At 50.7% G+C, this 15,498-nt stretch overlaps 2 protein-coding genes across 8 annotated transcripts in view; both read right to left on the minus strand.

Moving 5' to 3' along the window:
• Nucleotides 1–3,064: 3,064 nt before the first annotated feature.
• LOC108151894 lies at nucleotides 3,065–3,641 on the minus strand. The gene has a single exon (XM_017280801.2). The coding sequence runs from the start codon at nucleotides 3,561–3,563 to the stop codon at nucleotides 3,177–3,179; it is 387 nt and encodes a 128-aa protein (XP_017136290.1). The 5' UTR covers nucleotides 3,564–3,641; the 3' UTR covers nucleotides 3,065–3,176.
• A 1,849-nt stretch (nucleotides 3,642–5,490) lies between these two features.
• LOC108153220 (probable Ras GTPase-activating protein) overlaps nucleotides 5,491–15,498 on the minus strand; it is a 43,448-nt gene continuing 33,440 nt past the window's right edge. For all 7 annotated transcript variants that reach the window (XM_017283069.2, XM_033393233.1, XM_017283075.2 and 4 more), the window contains 5 exons: nucleotides 10,639–10,762; nucleotides 10,457–10,584; nucleotides 6,637–10,389; nucleotides 6,278–6,575; nucleotides 5,491–6,207 (listed from right to left, as the gene is read on the minus strand). In XM_017283069.2, coding sequence (XP_017138558.1) covers nucleotides 5,982–6,207; nucleotides 6,278–6,575; nucleotides 6,637–10,389; nucleotides 10,457–10,584; nucleotides 10,639–10,762 — 4,529 coding nt within the window. In that variant the 3' untranslated portion in view covers nucleotides 5,491–5,981. The remainder of the gene's footprint in view (nucleotides 6,208–6,277; nucleotides 6,576–6,636; nucleotides 10,390–10,456; nucleotides 10,585–10,638; nucleotides 10,763–15,498) is intronic.

A 15,498-nucleotide genomic window follows, 5' to 3' on the forward strand; every position in this document is an offset into this window, starting at 1 on the left:
ACAGCTAGCTCTGCCTCTGGCCTCTGCCCCAGAACCAAAACCAGACCCGGGTCTCCGTCTCCGACTCGGTTGCCAATTTCGTTTTGCATTTTCAATTTTGTGGCATTTCCTTACCTGGATACTGGGACACTGGACCAGCAATGGACCACTGAGCCATCAGCGGGTGGCCGGGCAAGCGCAGCTGGTGAGGATTGTGCTGCAAGTCGTTGAGCGTTAATTAGTTGATGAGCCCCCAAAGATCAAATGCCAATTAACCACCAAAAGTGCGCACACATTACTAACAACTTTATATGGTTAATCGGCTGGGGATGGGGAATCCTTGGGCATACCAAGACGTGGCATACTGCAAGTATCACTTCCTGTTCTTCCATTCAAATCCATTCGATTACCTCAGACCTACGATTGGGTATTTGCCATAGCCGGAGAGCAATACTCTGAAGCACATTTCACACGAATTCCCATAGCGCTCAGTCCTCTGGAGTGTGGACTCTGACTTCGTTTTGGGCCATAAAAATCACTGAATGATCTTTCGCCTGCTGTTTTGCTGTTTTGCTGTTTGTTGTGTTGCCGTTGGATCTTAATACAACAACAATTCATATTTTTTATTACACCTACTTTGGGGCCAAGAGCAGAAGATCGGACGAGCACAAGCCCCCCAAAATGAAGGCGTTAACCAACTTAAATACATTTATTTGGGCCACAAAGCGAGTCGCCTTTGCAGGATTGGGACTGGGACTGGTACTGGGACTGGGACTGGTACTGGCACTGGCACTGGTGGCAGGGCTCGAAGGTTGAGGCTGGAGCCGAAGCTGGAGCTGGGATCCATGTCCAGGAACAAGCGCAGGCGCAGGCGCAGCAGACGTTGCCATATCTGTCCAAAGTAATAATTATGTTTCACGTTGTTATCCTAATTTACGTGCCCCAGAACAGAGCTAAACAGAGTCCGTCCCCGAAACCTGAAGGTGAACCTCAAACTGGAGTCGACTCTGCGTGTCTGTTGGTGCCCCAGGGGCAGGAGGCTGAGAGGCTGAGAAGCCGAGAACTCGGGCCGCTCATCATCGTCGTTCGGCGGCGGCGCATTTCACTGGAAAAATATTAAACACAAAGCGAGATACTGAAAATTGATTTCTCACCTTCGTGCACGTTATGTTATGAAGGTGTCCAGCGTGTCTGTCTCTTCGGCCTGTCTCTAGACTCTTTGTGCTTTATAATTAATTAATACATACCTGTACCCTGTACCCTGTAGCCTCTACCCTTGTGTTACTGCATCCCTGTATCTGTACCTGTAGCCTGTACCCTGTCCGAGTATCCGTAACCTTATAGACGTACATATATTTGGATTCAGATTTGGATGTGGATGTTGCTTGGGTCGTGATTTGCACGCCCGCCGCGCATTTCATTTGACGAGAGACACACCACACACCTCACACCACACACAAAACAAAAAACATTTCAATAATCATAATCTCTGGGGAAGGGAGAATCCCAGAGAACCTACCAGACAGCCTGTCGCATCTCCATCCTCCAGCAGAGAGGGCTCCTCCTCCTCCTCATACTCCTACTTCCCCTACCGCTCTGGCACCCAGCTGGTGTGCTCTCCTCACTCGTAAATTAACATTTATCTGTGAATTTATTGCATCATCGAGAAAAGTTTTCAATTCGCTGGAGAAGCCTCAGACGAAGACCCATACCCAAACCCAGAGCCAAAGACAGTGGAACGGTACTGAAGAACAGATGATAAAGAGATGGTAAAGTGTTTGCAGCTCTCCCAGCCCCAACCCCTTGGGAGCAGCACCTGTTGGTCAATGGGAAATTTATTTGTCATTCCTCTTGCGCCATTTGTCGTGGCTTTTAATTTGCTTTCAAAAAACGCAGCTTAGTTTTTCATTTCGGTTAAGTCTCGAGTCCGATGCGAGCAGCATTCCCTTTCCCAACGATTGAGTTACGACGATGCGGCGATAGGTTGAGGGCAAAGTTGATTGGGTTCTCCAAATGGAAATGAAATGGATTGCAAATCGATCGAGGAATCGTGATGATGAGGATGATCCTTGAAGAAAAGAACAGTCGTTAAATGTAGTTTAGGAAAGGAAAGATGTGAAATGTAGGATCTCCTGTCCAGAATCGGAAGAGCACATTCTGAAAGATAACCATATACTTTACCCTGCTCTGAAGGGCATTCAAAATATCGTTTATTTTCTCTGGGTTTTCTAAGCTGGTTTTTCTCCATATTGTTTTGGGAGCTCAGGCACCCAGGCACAGACTTCGTTGCATGCCCCAACAGCTCAGCACAGCTCCGCTCTGCTCGTGGATGTGACATTTTAAAATGAGCATGGCATATAAAAATTTGTATGATATGATTTTTATAGACTTCAAATCGATTTTTTTATGATCATCGTTGGCTCTTTTTATGCGCTCGCCGCTGCTTTATGTGACAGCAGAGCAGCAGGGGGGCATGGGGCATGGGGCAGGTATGGTGTGGCATGGAATGGGCTTTTCAGATCGGTTTGGGCCGCATTTTAACGTAATTATGTAATTATGTGTTAAGGCAAACAATTTGAGAGAGTCACAAATATTTATGTTATGTAGGATTGTGGATTGTGGGGAGCTGTCGATGATGACTATGATGATGATGATGATGATGATGATGTTGTGGAGAGAAAGACCGTTAGGCCGTATTGCTTTATCGATGCACTGGCATCGAAGATTGAGGCATAATGCCATATGCTGCCACAGCCACAGCGACGACGCAGCACATGCAGCCAATATCCGGTGCCTCTTGTGACCACCTGTTGTGCCCCTTTTTCTATGTGCGCAGCATTTTTAATTTAATTTTTTGCATTCTCCTTTATTTGCAAATTTTAAATTATTTCGTGCAGGCTTCAACTTCGAACCTCATCATCCACATCCACATCCTCGTCCTCGTCCTCGCTGGTGATTAATAAAGCCCCAGCCCCAAGTTGCTCCGATGGGCAACATCTGGCAGCAAACAGAAACAGCAACAGCCGCCAATTCCCTTTAACAATCGCTGGGCAAGAGGATCCCAGATACCAGATCCCAGAGTGACTTTCCGTTTAGTTAACTTTCTTTTTATTGACAATACGATCCAGAGATCCTTATGGTAGACTATATATATATACACAACTATTTACAAATGGGAGGGGCAGTGGTACTACCTCTCATGTCTTGAGCACCGTGTTGGCCGTCGCCTCCTGGTGGTAGCTGCGCAGGCGATGGTAGGCGCAGGCCACGCGACATCCCTGGCTGCAGAACACCCGATCCGCACACATCGAGGTGGCCAGGCTAATCTGGGCCACGGCCAGGACGCGGCAGTAGTCGTGGCACATGAAGCAGTCGGGCCTGCCACGGCACAGGGCAGGTGGGGTTGGGTCCGCCAGTGACTGGCGGTAGCAGAGCTCCCGGCACTGGGCTATCCGCAGCGGGCGTCGCTGCTCCGTCGACTGTGGTGTGGATGACGATGCAATGGCGGCGCCCAGCGCACTACCAGCGAGGGCAAGCAGAGAGATGATGCAAATGCAGATGCAGTTCCTGGATGTGCTCTTCATGGCGGGGAGTTGTGGTTTCTGGCTTTAATTGGTGGTGGTGCAGCAGCTCTTGGTATGACAGTTGTCGATCGCTTGACGTTTTCTTGGCTTCTGGTGCAGTCGATCGCATGGGTTCGCCTTATATGTCCCCGTCGACCCTCGGGGGTTTCATTCACAAAATGGTTGGAAAATCCCGGATCTATGACTACCTGATCCCGGATATTACCTAGGCTCTAGATCGAGGATCGAGATCGGGGTCGGTCTGAAGGTAATTGATAACACGTGTGCAAACAAGACCCACGCGCTCCTTCATGAATGGCGAGCACGAATGGAAATCCCTAGGAATTTCCATCCATTGATAATGGCTTTGGGTAAAAGCCAGTCGTTACCTGTAACCAGATCCCAATCCTCGATCCCTCATGACAGAATATGTGACAGTTTTTATTATTGCGTAATACGTTTTTGTCCGACCTGATCCCACAGTCGTTACTTTATATCCCAAATAAAACTACCTGAAGAACGTTTAAATTCATTCATTTGCATCAGGAGAAAATAAAGGTTTTCTATGCAAAACGGACAGGGTGGCGTCATCTAGCCCTCATATTTCTGCTTAGCGCTATCTACTTTACAGAGTAGTTGGGGGTAAAAGCCACATAACAAAGGGAGCCACAATATTTATTTATGTATCATCCATGTATCATACATATGTACCTTTTCAGGCAACATTTCGTGTAAAAATCAAACTGGCGCTGTATCTGCTTCGACTTCAGGTGTCTCTGTTGAAAAATCACCTCTGCTGCTCTTCGATTTACTTCGAAGGCCCAACGTCCATTTCGTCCTGTTTTTGTGTACCATAGAGGCCAATGGGATTTTCCAGCCATGGGTGGCCAGATAAAAACCGGCCTCACGCCGCCGTAGAATTTGCTACGGCGATGTCTCTCATGAAGTCCAAATTTCGGGCCCGAATGATCCACAGCTCAATCAATAAGAGGCCCCACGGCACCCCTCACTGCTCTTAAGCGCGTCAATGTGACAGGGGGCTCGCAGGGGGCTTATACTAGTACATTTCTACCTATGTTTAAACAATTTCTGTCTTTCCCAATGAAGAAACAAAGTCTGAGGAAAATAAAACTTCCTGAACTCGTTCCTAAAGATCGGAACACAAACTTGTGTTGCTCTAGGTCATACAGTCTCTGAAAGTCGATCATCAACACCGACAGACAGACAAAGTTATATCGAATTGGCTATTGATGCTGAATAAGAATATATGTATGTATATACTCTATGGGGTCGGAAACGCTTCCTTCTGGGTGTTACCACCAACCGTAGAGTATATAGATGTCGCATGCGAACTTTCTGGATTAGATCCCAGGGCTTCGGCTCTGGAGTTCTTTTTGAATCGGGTGCCCTCAAACGGCCTTACCCGTTTGACTGCTGCCGGATCGATCGCGTGCATCGCGGATACACTTATTTACCTGCAATTTTTACGACGTACGTGCTTCGCAGGTGCATATATTACCGACATAGTCTTCCCTCCTGCACCATGCTTGTCCTCATGTTCCTATTTCCCCCTATTCATCTTTTCCATTGACTATTTTTTCTTGGTTCTTCTCCGATTTGGGTCATACCTACATCCTTCATCCAGTTGGTCTGCGTCCAAATGGCCAAGCAGAAGCACCCCCACATCTGGCAGGTTTGGTCGGACAACAGTCTCATCTTAAAATGGAATACTTTAAGGGCTTCGATTATCGCTCCGTAAAGAAGGCTAAAGGACTAAGACAAAAGTACACTGTGGATTGCTAAGATGAGATAGTTGCTGGGATGCCATGCACCCAAGTGATCGAAAAAGCCTCAAATCCGCAAGGCTCCTGAAGGGTTCCAATATCCAATATCGAAGTATTTATCCAGAAACACCTCCAATTGCAATAACAAATACGATATAGTCAAATATTTTTTTGTCAAACTTTGGTTATAATTTTATTCAATATCTTAACTTGTTCTTCCTTCACACATCCTCGTTCTTCCCCATTCCGCTCCTGCGGCGCTCCTTCTTCTCTTTTCTTTCATGCGGTTCATCTTTCATTGCTTTCATCGTGCGTCCGCCGTGTGGCGTCTCGTTTTTTCACATTTCCAGTTTCTTTTTTTTAAACATAGATTGAGAAACTATTCATAATATTTGTATGTGTATCAATATGTATCTGTATATCTGTAGTTTATATATTAAACATGTAGTATAATTTATGTAGCATACACAAAAAAAAGTTCTAAAAAATAAACAAAAAGTATCCTTAAGACGAAAACGTTGACGGTATGGTGTGTGGTATCCTCAAGAGACAGTATCTTTGTGTCTTTTGGTGCCACACCGTCTGTATCTGTATCTGTATCTTTACGGCCCCCCAGCGATCGTCATTCCCCGTCCTGGTCCTCCTCCTTTCTCATTCACTGTGGCTTCTGGTTCTTTGGTGGTGGCGTTTGGTGCTGCTGCGCTTGCTGCTGGGTCTCGTATCGCTGTCGCAGGGCGGTGAGGGCGCTCAGGAGTCGACTATTGGCCGCATCCAGTGCCGCTATCTGCTGGCCCTGTTCCTCGATGACGCGCTGCTTGTGGGACAGCGCCAGCGACATCTTTAGCTGCTCTCGACGCAGCTCCTCCTCCATGGTAATGAGTCTGCAAAATGAAGGAATCCCCCATTAGAATCTCAGCAAGAGAATGAATGCTTCCCCACTGATTCACTCACCGATCGATAATGCTGCGCATGGTGGACTCTGACTGGAGGCTCAGATTGTTGCTGCCATTGCTGCCGGCGGCCCGTTGCAGAAACAGCTCATCGCTGGAGTCCCGCAGCTCTGCCTCGTCCCTGTCGAGGGTATGCCGCAGCGTGTCCAGCTTCTGCTGCAGCAACTGGATCTCGCCGTTCTGATCGTAGACCTTTCCCAGTCCCGATTCCGTGGTGGTGCTCGCCCCTCCTCCTCCGCCTCCGCCGCTGCTGCGCAACTGACGCCGTCGCTTCCCCTCCTGCAGTTGACTGCAGTGTCCTGTAGGAGAAAAAGAGCGTTAGTACGATGCTTTCTAGAGAATAACATCCCGTTTGCTTACCCTCTGTGTCCGTGCTGCTGTCGGAGAGCGTGCGCGCTGAGTCGAGGCTGAGACGTCGCTGGGTCGCCGATGTCGAGGAGCCCACACTACCGGCCGTGCTTCCAGGATACTGTTGCTTCATCTGATCCTGCAACTGCTGCTGCGGCTGGTGCTGGTGCTGCTGCAGCTGTTGGTGGTGGTGCGGATGGGCATGCGGATGCTGATGGTGTCCGGGTGTGGACATGGCATAGCCAATGCTCACGCCCCCGGCACTGCCATAAACATCCTCGCGCTTCAGTGGCCCCCCGCCGTTGAGTCGCCCGTAAGCTGCGGCTGACCCTTTGCCGCCCAGATTGGAGACCGATGCCGATGTCGAGGAGCTGCTGCCGCCGCTGAGGGAGCGCTGGGCCTCCATTTTGGTGGAGCCAGCACCTGCTCCGGCAGCCGCGGCCGCCGCATAGCTAAAGTAGTTCTCCGCCGACAGCTGTTCGTCTGAGGAGCTGGGCGTTAGGGTGGCCGGGTCCAAGGCCCCGCCGCTGTTGAGGAAGGCGGCACGGGCGGCTACCACCCCAGCACCGAGAGGCTTCTTCAGGCGCTGGCCAAACTGTTGCTGCTGCTGCTGTTGCTGCTGTTGAGGAGTGGCTATGGATGCGGTGGTTCCTCCTCTGGGCTGAGGTCCATTCTGCAGCTGATATGAGGGATTCTTGAAGGCCAGCGGCGCATTGTGATGCGGGTGATTCATTGCAGCCTTCAGTTGACTCTCCACGGGGCTGGAGGACTGCGAGGGCGAGGGATTGGTGGAGATGCTCTGATAGCCTGAGCTGCAGTGGCTGCTCTTCGCCGACAGTTGCTCCTTGTTGGAAGAGCTGTTCCCTGGAGCCGGTCCTGCTGCTGCTGCTCCAGCCATGGGCTTTAGGTGTCCTCCCTGCTGGGGATGCTGCGGCTGGTGCTGGTGATGCTCTACCACATCATGCTCTTCCGCATACTTGAGGAGATCGTCAAGATCCTCCAGATTCTTGGGCATATTCGAGTTGGGATGGAGGTTCGACTGGTGTTGAAGCTGCTGCTGCTGCTGTTGTTGCTGCTGCTGCTGTCGCGGGTAGCCCGATCCCGATCCAGAGTGATCCGGTATCCCCAGATTCAGCTTATGCTGGTGCATACGTCCCGCACCCCCCGCTGACACACCCCCCAGGCCCCCAGCGCTCGTGGACTTCATCATGGGCGTGGGTGACTTGCGGACAAAAGCGCTGCTTGTGTCGAGCCCTGAGATCTGGATCTGGAACTCCCTGTCATGCATATCATCATAGCTGCCCCCGCTCTGATTATTATTATTCGGATTGGCATTGGCGTTGGCATTGCCATTGCCGGGACTACCATTGCCATTGCGCGGCAGTGTCCTGGATCTGGTGGTGGATGAGGGACTCTGACTGTGGCTTCCCTCGTACTCGTTGCCATTCTGATGGCCGTGGCCGTGGATGTGCCCAGAGCCATTAACCACATACTGATAGGTCTGCCCGAGACGTTCCATGCGATCCATACGCTCCATTGTGCTCGAGGCACTCGTCTGCGGTCCGGGCGGGCAGTGGATATGCTGCGAGGGATGATGCAAGTGCTGCTGCTGCTGCTGCTGCGTATGCGAATGCAACAGGTTGCTGCTGCTCCCATTCAACGATGATGAGGCCATCGAGCTCTGTGATTGGGCATGCTGCAGTCCTCCTCCGTACTGCTGCCCCACCCCCACCCCAGCAATGGAGCTCTGCGAATTGGAGAGCAACTGCATCGGATGCTGCTGCTGCTGCTGCTGTTGCTGCTGTTGTTGCTGCTGCTGCTGTTGTTGCTGTTGTTGGAGGAGTATTCCATTGACTGTGGGATCGTTATAGCGAAAGATATTCTTCTCCAGGGAATTGGGTGTCAGGACACCCCGCATAATGCCCCGCTCTGCGGACAGGGGTTTGCTCACAATCGCATGCTGCGGCTGCGCCAGCTGTGTCTGCTGTGGCAGCAGCTCGGCCAGACCGCCCCCGGCCGACGAGGAGGAGGAGGAGGCAGCCATTCCTATTCCCATGCCGCCGGCCGTGGTGCCGGGCTGACGGTTCTCCTGGTTCTCGCTGGTGGCTATCGAGTGCGTGGATGTGGGCAGATATCCGCCTGGTAGGGCCATCCCGAGGTTTCCCTGCTCTCGGGCTTTGGTTATGTCGTCGAGGATGTGCTGCAGGGGATCCAGCTCGTGCTGTCGGGCCTCCGGCAGCTTGGCCAGACTCTCGCTGAGCAGACTGTGGAGGATCGAGAGCTGCTTGCCCTGGTCGATGTACCCTGCCCAATCCAGTATCGAGTCGGGGGTCGGGTGCTCTGGTCGCGAGGAGATTATCTCCAGGAACTGCTGCATGCGATCGGCCTCCTGTTCGAGGAAATCGTTCAGAAACTCCATGAAGTTCTCCTTGCCCTGGAAGCGGGTGAAGTTGGCCAGCGTCTGGAGGGTCTTGGCGACCAGCGTCAGGTTGCGGGTGGCCCGCGCCGACGGCAGTTCGCTGGTGATGTTGAACAGCGACGGCGACAGTATGGCCGGGCACAGGAAGCGCAGGAAAATGCTGGCCGAGATCAGGTTATCGGCCATATCCTGGCGGCCCAGCTGCTGCAGACGCTCGCGGAACGTGGCAAAGCAGTTGCGCAGCTGGGCGGGGAAATGCTTGTGCGACTCGTAGATGCATTGCCAGGCATTGCGCACGGCGGCACGCAGCGCCGCCTGCTGGCGCTGCAGGGACCCCGCTGATGAGCCGCTCGCCTTTGTGGGATCCACTTCGCAGTCGCGCTCCGAATGGATCAGCTCGTTAATGGGCGCCGAGAGGGTGTCCTGCAGGTACTGCTCGCCCGTTAGCTTCAGGAATGCCTCCATGCTCTTGGTGGCCAGCGAATTGCCGCGGAACGTGAGCCGCTGATCCCCCACGCGCAACAGATCGAGGGCCACCACGTCGGTGAGAAAGGCCCCGGCCAGCCCCTGGGCGTGCATCAGCAGGACCAAGGCCTGGCCAATGTCCTCCTTGGCCTTGACCCCGATCACCGGCTCGAGCGTCTCGCAGACGCGCTTATAATTATCCTTCAGATAGGCCAGAAAGTTTCCGTACACATTGATTGGCAGGATGTCGGTGCTCTGGAAACGGCACTTGATACGCAGCGTCGGCACCTGCTCCTTCTCGCGGTCCTTGCCGCTGCTGCCGTTGCCCTCCTTGCCGTTGCCCGAGTGCCGGCCCAGGCTATCGCCGGCCTTGTCGCTGAGTATCGGGTACCAGTGCTCGCAGGGCAGCCGTGAGGTCACCTCATGGACGGGTATCTTCACGGAGCCCACGAACTGGTACTTGTCCCGCTTCTTCTTCTTGTCCACCTCCCGGAACACGTTCACGGTGATCACATTGATCTCCGGTATGTCCGGGAAGTCGAAGTGCTCGCCCCAGAACAACAGGTCCGTCTGCAGCTTGACGCTCGTCCGCCCGTACAGGGTCTTGTCCAGCTGCAGCTCGCAAAAGTACTTCTTCTTGGCGGGCAGATTCTTCGCCTCGTACACCCACATCTTCAGGGAGTTGTCGGTGCGCCGCGTGTGCTCCGCATTCGGGGCTATCGACTTGCGCAGCGAGTAGATCCACAGGTCACGCTCCTGCCGCGATCCGCACGAGTAGTAGCGTTCGCCGCGCGGTCCGCCGCGCACCTGAAAGCAATGCCTGCGTCCCAGCACCGACTGGTGGACGGGTGCCACGCCCACAGCCCCAGTGCAGGAGAGATCTATGGGGGGGTGATAGACGCTTATCAGTCTCTTCATTTAGGGACTATCATTTGTTGCAGCACTCACCAATCGTGGACATAACCGCATGACTCGACAGCAGACTCTCATGCGAACGAGAGCCTCTCAATCCGCCCGATCCACGCTTTGTGCGCTCCAGTTTCGTCACCGATTTGGTGCGCTTCAAGGGATTGGATCTACGAACAAAGGATAATAGTATAACAGAAGGAGAGAGGCTTCGTTTTGCTTACTTTTTGGTAAAGAAATTTGTAAAACGCGACGTGGCGTTGTGCTCCTGCTGCTGGTGCTGTTTGCTGCCCAGAATGGGCGTTGTAGGCGCTGATCCCCGGCGACAGGCCTTCTCATAGGAAGTATCTGCAGTAAGCAAAAAAAGAGAAGAGAAAAGGAGTGGAGGATTAGCTTCAAGTGGGCATAAATATATCCTTTTGTTGGCGCGGCCGTTGCCGTTTCCGGAACGGAACCTCCTTCCCTTTTTGGAGGAGTAATACCCTATAATCCCCCCCGACAGTCCCTTCATGCACTTCTCTGCTCTGCACTGCTGTGTGTTCCCCCATTTTGTTGTTGTTGAAATTCTTTTGGTTTTCGGGTTTTTGTTTTTCGGCCAAAACGGGTTTCAAACACAAAAGAACGAACAGGAGAGCAAGACCCGTCATCAAAGCAGCTGCTGCACACATCACCTGTCCCCTGCAACGCCCCTTTGCCATCAGAGGCAGAGAGGCGGAGAGGCAGAGTCCATCAGGTACCGCCGCATATGATTCATCATGTGCCTCATTACGGCTGGGGGTATGAGGGCACCTCTTGCGGCTCAAAACAGGTTCCCAATCTTCTTCTCATTTGTATCTTCCATCTCGGAGCACACATCTTTTTTGTTGTCTGCTGCTGCTGCTGCCGCTGGGAGACAAGGTCGCATTTGTGCGGGCGGCGGGCCACCCAAGAGGCAGAGGCTAAGGCTGTGCCTGAGACTGCCTGCCTGATAGTCCTCTAAGCGAGGCTGTGGCTCATTAAAAAGAGCAAACATCGTTCCTCATTCATGCATTGGATACACTTCCATTCCCACTCCATTCGCCAGAGAGATGCAAACAGTCCGATATGTTTCCACTCAAAAGGAGCTTCCACGGGGTTCGGGTCGGGTCGGGTCGGTTGGGGTCGTTCACCGTTTAAGGGAGAAGAAATATACAGCAATAATCTGCCATACGACATCCCCAAAAGTGATCCCTTGATGAGGTGCAAAGAAAGACTCAAAACACACGAATCCCAGGCGTCATGGTGGGAAGAAAGGGGAGAGAGAGAGAGAGAGGTCCCATCAAAAACCACTTCTTTACTACTAAGCCACACTGGAAGAGAGAAAGAGAGACGATGCTGCAATCGCTATCCAACGATATCTTGTAGTCCTTGTAATCTAGGCGATGAACGCTACCTTATGTGTCGTGTTGCCCATAGATGCCCCATAGATGGTGAAAAAGAGGCTTGACACAAGCTGAGGCAGTGCCCAGCAAACCACCAAATGCGCCTTTTTCGAGAGTCCCGCAAAATGCTCGCCAAAGATATCGCAAAAGTCTCGCAAACGATCCGTTGTATCTTACATATTTCTATAATTTGCGTTTTGCTTAAGTCGGTTTAAGTCGGAACACTCTCACCGCTAAGCCACACTGTAAGAGAGAGCGAGAGTATTCTCGTTATGTATGTGATTTGTATGTCCCAATATTTCTATAGATATTTATTGTACACTCTACACTATATTTTATTCCCTCTACATCAATTCTTTCTTCATCATTGAACCTTTGATTCACAGAAGCTCGCGAATTAAAAGGTCATTGACATTGGTGAAAGGTCTCTCATTCCGAAAAGGTCTTTCCCAATCAAATCTCCTCACTTTTCTGATACGTAAACCTATCGTAAGCATGACGCCAGCTTTTCATCTTCCGAGTAAAGGGCAGAGGGTAGACTCTATCTTGCAGTGTCCCACAGTTCTGGCATCGTTCGGACATTCTATCTGCCTGCACGTGTTGGATAACGCTCTCCACTGATGCTTCCCGGTTGCAGGGTATTGTCAGCTGTTTGTGATGCCACTGATGACATTCGGCTTACTGCTCGTCGTTCTGGGGCTACGCTACTGCTCATCGATAGGTCCACCATCCCCGATGCATTGTGTTGTAGTTGGGAGGACCGGATACACTTAACCAAAACAGAGGGACTTCCATATCGGGGAGTCGCCGCCGGTGGCGCTCGTCGTTTCCTCTACCTTTTCGTTGAAGTCCTGGGTTTTGGGCTCAAGGCTCAGATTCTGTCGTTGTGCTTTGGCTGATGGTTGCTTCTTTGGCTCTACCATTCTGGGGTACATCCAGACGTACCTGCTCAGAGGCTCGTGATCATCACAGCACCATCGAGTGTGTCCGGAGATACCTCTAAAGTACAAGTGCAAAAACAATATACATTGCGTGTACATGACGCTGATAAGGAGCTTTTTCCTGATGTTGAAAGCTGGGCAGCTTTCAAGCACAAAAATTCCATTCGAGCTCTCATTCGGATACCATTCCAATCGCGGTTCGAACATCTTCTATTGTACATCCACTGGAATCGAATCCCCCCCTACGCAAGTCGGAATGGACGGCTGTAAACAGCCTTCTTCTATGTTTTTTGGAGCGAAGAAGATCATCAGCTTTGAGATCAACATAGTAGAGATCACTTATATGGTCAGGTGAAGTCACCCCCAGACCCAGACCCAGTTCCAGGGCCCATTACAGGCATACCCCCACTCCATATGTGGGTTATGTGTAATGAATATTATGAAAGATGCTCTTTTGAATTTTGCTGACCTCCTCCGGAGTAGGAGATCATCATCGTCGTCATCTCCAAAAAGAAATCTCTGAATATTGGCTCATCGTTTGACTCATCAAAGAGCGCACATTTTTGTGAGGTTGGGTTTTCCTTCAAAATTCATCCAATTAAAGCGGATTACAAAAGTTTGAGGCATGGCAAGTGAAAGCCCGATAAGAAAACAGACCAAAATCAATCAAGTGGGAAAATATCGATGGACGGATGGGATCGGATTGGATACCTTGCGGCGGGGCGGCGTGCATCTGCTGCTAAACGTGCGATAAGGTCGCCTCAATTATCACCGCGTTAAACGAAATGTGTGCGTGTGTGTGTGTGTGTGGATGGTGGAAAGTGTGGAAAATGAAAGGCGACTGTCTGTCGGGGCTGACGGACGATAAGGAGACGACAATCAATAGAGTAAACCAAGAGAGTTGGCAAACAAACCATCTGGCGCCCTCGGAAAATATTCGGACTTCCACACAAATCAAAGATCATAAATTTTCCTATCAATTTTTCATTATGTTTGCTCTTCTTCTTAGTCTTTCTTCTCCATTTTGTCTATGTACTTTGCTTCTATTTCTTGTGTGTGTGTGACGACAACTTTATCGACACAACCTCCTCTGGGTGAATGTCGTTACAAAAGCGTTTTTCGTCTTATCAAATTACAAATAAAAAGGCAAAGGCAACGGCAACGGCAACTGCAACTGCAGCTGACCTCGTCACACACCCCCCACCACCACCTTGCCTTCCCGCACTATCCATGGCACACACTCTTACAGTTCCTGTGTATCAAGACGCCAGATGGGATAGAGAGGGGGAGGCGGTACATGCATGCTCCTGCATAACAAGATATATTCCACTGATGGGTATGGCAATCGATACTGGTGCGCCACTCTATCGGACACTGCCTTACCTTACGTACAAAATATAGCTTGCACAAACAAAAAAAAGCCTACATATGGCAGCAGCAACAATTTTAGTTTTTAAAATAAAGCCGCTCGTTTGTTTAGCATTCATTTCCCTCTCTTTTCCATTCCCGCAAAAACGATCACATTTGTTTGCCCGCTCTCACTCTCTCTCTCTCTTCTCGTTCACTGCTCTCGCTGCTGCCGCTGCTGCTGCTCAAAACTGGTTTCTTGTGCGGGTGTCTGTATGCATGTGTACGAGCGTGTGTGTGTGTGTGTGTGAATCATAATCAAAAACAGCAACAAAGCCACAAAATTGAAATTGTAGCCGAAGAGAGCGAGTGGCAGAGCAGAGGAGGGGTAAATGGAGTAAAGAGAGGGTGTAAGAGCAATGGAAGCTGAAGAAACACACACACACAACATTAATAAAACAAAATGAGCTGCAAATTGCAATGCAAATTTTGTTCATTCCGATCAATTGACAATTTTAACGGTATCAAATCGTTGGATGGTCCCTCTGCTGCTCTCTCTCTCACTTCTAATTTGAAATGCAGCTCACTTGGGACGCTTCCAAGTACTCCCGTATGCATGTGTGTGTGTTGTATGGCAAACTGATTCCAATTCACAATACACATTTCAAGTAGTAAAGTAGAAAACTGATGCGGCCATTCCTGGAATACAAAATCAAAATGCAAGAGGATGCCCAGACGGACAGACAGAGGGAAAGAGGCGGACAGCAGTCGGTACACTTTCCGATCATTTTCGGTTCAGTTGAGTTCAGTTCTATTTCATTTCATTTCAGTTTTCAGTTGACGCCCATTGTGCGACGCAACGCTTGACTGCCGCCGCTTGCTTTTCGTCCCATGGCCATCCAAATTGAGCTACAATTGAGGTAAACAATTGGGCTACGCAAAAGAAGAACAAGAACAAGAAGAAGAAGCAGAACAAGAAGTAGAATCTAAAAGGAATGGAACATCGGTTGAGGGCGGAGTACACATAGTTATGTACCCCTCCCCTCCCTCCCGCTGCTGCTGCTGGAAAGATGATGATGTTTGATGGAAGACGTCTGCAAAACGACGCAAAAAAAAAAGAAAAAGAAACGAACGAAACAGGAAGGCTTAATAATAAGAGCGGGCTAGTGGAATGGTGGAATGGGGTACGGTATGGGAATTCTCGGGGTGGGGTGTGAGGTGTGTGCTAGGTGCCATCTTATCTTATCGCGACCCTGTGTGTGTGTACATGTGTCGCTGTCCCCTCCCCTCCACAACACCCCGCCACACACCACTCGCAACAGCCAGTAGAGCATAAATAGACTGCGAAAGGGATCGTATCGATACGAAACGGGGGAAACGGATCGTTCCAACCTTT

Source organism: Drosophila miranda, chromosome XL (assembly GCF_003369915.1).
Source record: "Drosophila miranda strain MSH22 chromosome XL, D.miranda_PacBio2.1, whole genome shotgun sequence".
Classification (NCBI taxonomy): Eukaryota; Metazoa; Arthropoda; class Insecta; order Diptera; family Drosophilidae; genus Drosophila; species Drosophila miranda.

Bases quoted from the DNA above. Each gene is read 5' to 3' on its own strand.
- LOC108151894 (XM_017280801.2), bottom strand. From the start codon at position 3,563: ATGAAGAGCACATCCAGGAACTGCATCTGCATTTGCATCATCTCTCTG.